Source organism: Rosa chinensis, chromosome 3 (genome assembly GCF_002994745.2).
Source record: "Rosa chinensis cultivar Old Blush chromosome 3, RchiOBHm-V2, whole genome shotgun sequence".
Taxonomy (NCBI): Eukaryota; Viridiplantae; Streptophyta; class Magnoliopsida; order Rosales; family Rosaceae; genus Rosa; species Rosa chinensis.
This window is the reverse complement of record NC_037090.1, coordinates 31,302,521-31,309,322: the sequence shown is the minus strand read 5'-3', so window position 1 is coordinate 31,309,322 and position 6,802 is coordinate 31,302,521. Positions and strand designations below refer to the sequence as shown.

The 6,802-nt window shown below is 39.3% G+C and overlaps 1 protein-coding gene and 1 long non-coding RNA gene across 2 annotated transcripts; both read left to right on the top strand.

Annotated features, from left to right (window-relative positions):
* Positions 1-516: 516 nt before the first annotated feature.
* Positions 517-2,454, top strand: LOC121052341. Its single transcript, XR_005808748.1, has 2 exons — positions 517-1,731; positions 1,855-2,454. It is a non-coding gene; the product is annotated as an uncharacterized LOC121052341 (long non-coding RNA).
* A 915-nt stretch (positions 2,455-3,369) lies between these two features.
* On the top strand, positions 3,370-4,735 carry LOC112194438 (disease resistance protein TAO1-like). The gene is made up of 3 exons (XM_024334679.1): positions 3,370-3,659; positions 3,819-4,164; positions 4,427-4,735. The coding sequence occupies exons 1-3, from the start codon at positions 3,370-3,372 to the stop codon at positions 4,733-4,735; spliced, it is 945 nt and encodes a 314-aa protein (XP_024190447.1).
* Positions 4,736-6,802: the final 2,067 nt, after the last annotated feature.

The following is a 6,802-nucleotide window of genomic DNA, read 5'->3' as shown; positions in this document are numbered from 1 at the left end:
ATTACGCAAATATATAATTGGAATCCCAACCAAGATTTTGTTCGAGAATCCCGATATATCCAAAATAGTAATTTATGATTAATTCCATCATTAAGAAGCCTATTTGAATACCAATTTCCAATATTCAAATTATTCTTCTTAATGTGAAGACGCTTCTTTCTTTTCCGGATTCTTTGTTGAAATTGGCTAAAATCTCGTCCTACATCAACGATTGATAAGTCACTTCATACGGCATGCTTCATTTTGAACAGTGGGTGAAAGAAATAATGGTGGCCCCTAAATCGCTTACCTTTGAATTAAGATATTTCACCGAAACTGCTAGGAAATTTCCTCTATACTAGCTTTTTACTTTTGACTACTTTCCTGGATGGGCCGCGTTTTGGTTCGCCGTTCGCGGAAAGGAAAGGAAATCAATTCCTTGCTCTTTCCATAAGCATGGAAAATTGCAATTCCCAGCAATTTTCCTTTCCAGTATTGGAAAGACTAGGAAAGTAGTCAGAATACACATTTTAGTTTCCATTGCAAGGGTAGTGTAAAAATCATACAAACAACAAGTACAGTTGGTTATATTAGCAAATAATGATTTTGAGCAGGAACAATTTAGTCATATAATTTTGCAAGTGGGTGGGGGCTGTGGGGGGAACCAGTTTCCTCCTCTTTTTCCTTTCCTTTGGGAATCATTTTCCCTTCCTTTGCCATCCCAAACACAAGAAAACACAAGAAAGGAAACACTTTCCTTTTCCAATACCCAGATTCCGCGAAACAAACATAGCCTTAGGCCACGTTTGGTTTGCGGAAAGGAAAGGAAATGAAGGAAAGTATCCCTTCATACGGCATGCTTCATTTTGAACAGTGGGTGAAAGCAATAACAGTGGCCCCTGAATCGCTTACTTTTTGAATGATTGAAAGATATTTCACCGAAACTGCTAGGAAATTTCCTCTGCACTAGCTTTTTACTTCTGACTACTTTCCTGGAAAATGTATGCATAGTTTCTTGTTAGTGTTCATTCATTCAGGGGAAGAATAGAAGTTTATTCAAAATAGATGAACCAAGTTGCTGAGGGCAGAAAGTGAGCTGGAAAACTGATTGGTAAGTGTTTATTGATATCTTTACTCATCCAAGTTCTAACAAGGTAAGTAAAACTACTAAGAACAATAGTCTTGCTCTGCAATTACTTATCTGTTTTGCATTCTGAATCTTTATATTCATCGAAAGATTTGCTTCTTTCGACTTGTTGATTTTCAGGATGGCTGCTGCTTCTTCTTGCTCTAATATCATCCCTTGGGAGAAGTATGATGTATTTCTTAATTTCAGAGATGAGGACACCCGGAATAATTTTACCAACCATCTTTATGAGGCTTTATGTCGGAACAAAATCTAAACTTACAAAGAAGATGAGGAACTGGAGAGAGGAGATGAAATCTAAGCTGCCCTGCTCAAAGCAATCAGCGAATTGAAGCTCTCAGTTATCATTTCTCCAAAAACTAAGCTTCTTCTACATGGTGCTTGGATGAACTAGTGCACATACTCCAATGCAGAGAAAAACAGTTTGTTATACCCATCTTCTACCGCATAGATCCATCATATGTACACAAAAAATCGGGGAGTTATGCAGAGGCATTTGTTAAACACGAGGAACGTTTCGAGGACAATCAGGACAAGGTACTCAGGTGGAGACATGCTTTGACAACAGCAGCCAATATATCTTGGTTTGATTCCCAAACTATTAGGTATCTCAATCATCAACTCATGTATCCAGTTCTTACTTCTATTATATATGCATCGGCTATTCAGAGAAGATTGGCTACTGCATTACTTTACTAACTACTTTGTCTTTCATGTCTATATGGCAGGGTCGAGTCTAAATTAGTTAAGACTGTGGTCGATGACATTTTGGAAAAATTGAACCGCGAATCGTCAAGTTGTTTAGATGGCAAGGTTGGAATAAAAAAAATTGATTCAACAAGTTGAATCGTTATTATGCATTGACTCACTGGATGTCCAGACTCTAGGTATTTGGGGTATGGGTGGTGTCGGTAAGACCACCATTGCTGAGGTTGTATTTGGTCGTCTCTCTTCTCAATTTGAAGCTCGCTGCTTTATTGCAAATGTTAGCGAATCAGAAGCGAAACATGGACTAAATGATTTGCGGAATCAGATTCTTCGTGAACTACTGCAGAAAGAAAATCTATGTATGGCCACTTCATATATTATATCAAATTTTGAACAAGAGAGGCTTCGCCGTACAAAGGCCCTCATTGTTCTTGATGGTGTGAGTGCTTTCCGCCAAATACAAGTTTTAGTTGGAGGTGACAATATGTTTGGCCTTGGAAGTAGAATCCTTGTATCAACCAGAAATAAACGCATATTTGGGAACCTTGTTAATGATGATAAAATATATGAGGTTAAGGAATTAGACGTTGATGAAGCTCTTGAGCTCTTTTATTTGAGAACTAATATCTCTTTCCCAGGTGATTATATGACCTTTGCAAAACAAGTCGTAGATTATGCTGGGGGCAATCCGTTGGCTCTTACAATATTGGGCTTCGTATTCTCTCAACCAATATATCCAAAATGTGAATTAGATAAAGTGAAAAAAATTTCCCAACCAATATATCCAAAATGTGTTGAGGTTAAGTTATGATGGATTAGAAGAAAATGAGAAGGATATATTTCTCGATATCGCATGTTACTATAAAGGAGAGCATATAGATTATGCCAAAAGAATGTTAGATGCCTCTGGTTTTCGTGCGAATGCAGGGATAAGACTTCTCATTGATAAGTCTCTCATATCCCTCGAATATTCTATCGGATATCCTAGACTTAAGATGCATGATTTGATACAAGAAATGGGTCATACAATTGTTCGTGATCAAGGTGTTAAGAATCCCTGGAAAGGTAGTAGATTGTGGATTACTAATGATGTCCGTTATGTATTGCAAAATAATAGGGTAAGAACCAAATGCAGTAACCTTTTTTGAAAAAAATAATTGAAACTCATTTTCTTTAACAAGTTAAATGCATGGTGATATAGTTCTGAGTGAAGTAATTTTTGTTCTCTACTATGTGCTCATTTATATTTTGCTCTTGATTTTCAAGGAACTGGAGCAATTGAATGCTTAGTCATGAGCCTGGACCACATTTCAGATCTTGACATAAAACCTTCAGCCTTCAAACAGATGCATAATCTAAGATTACTTAAGTTACTTAAGTTACCTAATGTTTCAGCTCTGATTGAGAGTCCAAATCTCGAGACAATTAATCTTCGATATTGTACAAGTTTGGTTCAACTTCCTTCTTTTTAACATCTTGCCAAGCTTACTCATCTCGATCTGTGGAGCTGCGTCAATCTCAAAATTCTCCTAGAGATGCCAGGCAATCTGGAAAGCTTATCCTTGCATTGCACTGCAATAGAAGAATTGCCTTCATCAACTTGGTGTCTCAAGAAGCTTCATGTATTAGATCTTGTAGAATGTAAAGAGCTTAAGAATCTTCCAAGCAGCACTTGTAGGCTGAATTCGCTTCGACTTCTTCATCTAAAGGACTACCTGTCTCTTGAGTGTTTGCCTGTCGAGCTCCCTTCTGGGCTGGAACACCTTGAATTGAGCAGTTGCGAGAGTCTTGGGTCTTTGCCAGTCGAGCTCCCTTCTGGGCTAAAGTACCTGAGCTTGAGCAATTGCAAGAGTGTTGGGTCTTTGCCTATCGAGCTACCTTCTGGGCTGGAACGCCTTAAATTGAGCAGTTGCTAGAGTCTTGGGTCTTTGCCTGTCGAGCTCCCTTCTGGGCTAAAGTACCTGATCTTGGGCAATTGCAACAGTCTTAGGTCTTTGCCTGTCCAGCTCCCTTCTGGGCTAAAGTACCTGAGCTTGAGCAATTGCAAGAGTCTTGGGTCTTTGCCTGTCGAGCTCCCTTCTGGGCTAAAGTACCTGATCTTGAGGAATTGCAAGAGTCTTGGGTCTTTGCCTGTCAAGCTACCTTCTGGGCTGAATGAACTGAACTTGAGCAATTGTGAGAGTCTTAGGTCTTTGCCAGTCGAGCTCCCTTCTGTGCTGGAGAAACTGCATTTGAGCAATTGCAAGAGTCTTGGGTCTTTACAGAAGCTGCCATGGCTTCTAAACGATTTACAAGCAGATGGCTGCATGTCACTAGAGAAGACTGCCCCGGTACAAGGTTGGGATCAATATGTCAACAGTTTTAAAGAATTCTGGATTGAGCGGCATATATTTATAAATTGCCTGAAATTGTCAAGAAGTTAGTCGGCAATTCATATATATAATCCTACCAGATATTCTCAATTTAGATCATGTGTTCGTGTGGTATTTCCACCCTGAATATGTTATATTAGAAAGTGCAATCAATCGCAAGGATTGGGTAAAAGCATCCGAGGCCTCTTTTGACTTCATGTTGTACCAATAAACTTATCAGAAACCCCAGACCTTACCAGAAAAAAATCCTTGTGACCTACCCACTGTAAGGGTGAAAAGGTGTGGAGTCTCCTTGCTGTTTGCTCAAGATCTTGAAAACTTAGTTGGAGGCATTGATGAAGATGTAGTTATGGAACCAAAACAAGTAGTTGAAAAAGAAGATATCATCATCAACACTAAGAGACAACGCGACCAGTTTGAACCCGGTGGAAGCGGAACTGCAACTTCTTCTTTGAAGAAGATCACAGCGAACTACCTCCCCACAGTAGTAAAAGGAAAATCAACATCTTCTGAAATAGCTAGTGAGTGAACTTGCATTTCTATCTTGATTCTCTTGATTATAGTGGATCAGTGCTCAACTTTGTTCCGCCTTTGTAAGTTCGATAAGTTACTTTTCTATATGTCAAAATAGATTTGTTCCGGACTTTATATTCTAGACTATTGAATCTGTGGAAATGTTGTTCAGTCAATAACTTCATATTGAAATGAATCGAAATTACAGGCGTTGTTGGTTTACTTGATTTACAAGGAATGAAAGAGGGATTAGAAGCTTTGAGAGAGAATGATAATGGTGAATCACTACAGTTCAAGAGCACAATAACGGAGTTAATTAGCAGTAATACGAGTGAGGAATTGATGGGAAACGAAAAGGCTAGCTGTTAATGGATGGAATGTATACTCTGGCTCTGCCGCTGCTGCAATTGAGAAACCAGACAAGGTAAAGTGCTCACCTATGCCTATCACCATAATCACAATATGTGTACAGATGGCACAAGCACATAGCTAGACTCCTGACTATGGAAAGATATCCTCTTAAAGCTACCTGTGTTTAGATCTTTTTCCTTCCTTGGTCTTTCATGCTTTCTGCTGGTAGATAAATTGACATTCATACATACTTTTCTCACATATGCACATTTTGTTTTAACAAAAATCTACGACAGGTGAGACAGTCAACACTGGTCTATCCAACTACGTACACTCACCAATACTCAACTAAATTAGAAATCCAGCGACATTTCCATGTAATGCCTGTATAGTTTCTAGTCAAGTTGCCAATGCTGCTACTGTAGTCTGTAGTTAGAATGGTGATCTGATAGAGATTGTTAGTTGCAGACAGAGTTTGACCAAAATAATGCTACAATTATCTTCTAATTAATGTCAAGACAAAGACTAGTCAAAATCTAAATGATGCAAGCTAATAAAAGTCAGACAAAGACAAAGAAAATGATAGGGTGTGTAGGGGTACTTTTGATCAGGGCTGTAAGGCAGTGAAATCACCATGGCCGATCCCAAAATCTTGTTCCCTTTATCTGAGTAAGCGAAGACTAGGCCCAGCAAACTTCAAAGGACTGAGAATCCTAGGAAGCTTGCTGTTGTGTTCCTCCTAGCAGCTCAATACTCATTCATGGCAGTGAACTTGTTTTTTGTTACTTTCAATGGAGGGCGTAGCAAGATGTGTGTGGCGTAGGAGCTAGAAAATCATGAGTTTTAGAATAAGAGATCTCAGCAGTGTTGTATACTGGTTGAGGTTTGTGAGATAAAGGGGTTTGGACAGAAGGTGAGTTTGAAAGGATGGAAAACTATGGATGGATGTGGGAGAGAGAAAACATGGGAGAAGAAGAGTGCTAGAGAGCTTGCTAGCACACTCCGTTCTGATCCCTCTCTTGGTTAATAACATAGCTGTTTATATCCAATTCCAGCAGCTAAAGGAATCTCGGTGGAAGGTCTCTATTGCTGGATAAAGAGATGGCTTGGGTTAAATGCATGTATTGGATATTGTAATGTCTCTTGGTCTGTCAGGTTTTGTCTAATGAAGATTGTGGAATAGGTTTTGCAGATTTTCTGCCGTGAAATCTACTGCTGGGATTACTATTGCAGGATTCCCGCTGCTTAAATCTGCTCGTAAGATTGCAATCTCAGAATCTCTGTTGTGCTGCTAGGATTATGTTATACGACTGGGATCAAGAATCCTATGTTTAGCATTTACTGTTTTCTTTGGTTCTAAAGGATTTGGGCTTAGGCTTTTGGGCTCTCTCTTCTTCACTTACCCATATTAAGAGTTAGGTCGTTGGACATGAATTTTGGTCCCAAGTCCAAAATTATCAACAAGCCTAAAACTAATAACGGGCCTCATGCAATTCCGTTACCTTCCACACCACACCCATTCTTGTAAGCCCCAAGTGCGTGAATGTAGCTTGGGTCCACGTGCGTGGCGTGATGTTTGCGGGTGTAATTTGCCTCGAAATATGAATTGGGCTTAAAGCATGAATTGGGTTTGTTAGCTGGATTTTTGGGTATCAACATTAGCCCCCTTGATTATGTAGTTCGTGCAAGCATGTTACGGGCTACATAATCAAATCCAAAGACTCATTGCATG

Coding starts and splice junctions, on each gene's coding strand:
- LOC112194438 (XM_024334679.1), top strand. CDS start 3,370: ATGCCAGGCAATCTGGAAAGCTTATCCTTGCATTGCACTGCAATAGAA. Junction 3,660..3,818: donor GAGCTCCCTTCTGGGCTAAA/GTACCTGAGCTT, acceptor CAATTGCAACAG/TCTTAGGTCTTTGCCTGTCC. Junction 4,165..4,426: donor CACTAGAGAAGACTGCCCCG/GTACAAGGTTGG, acceptor TAAACTTATCAG/AAACCCCAGACCTTACCAGA.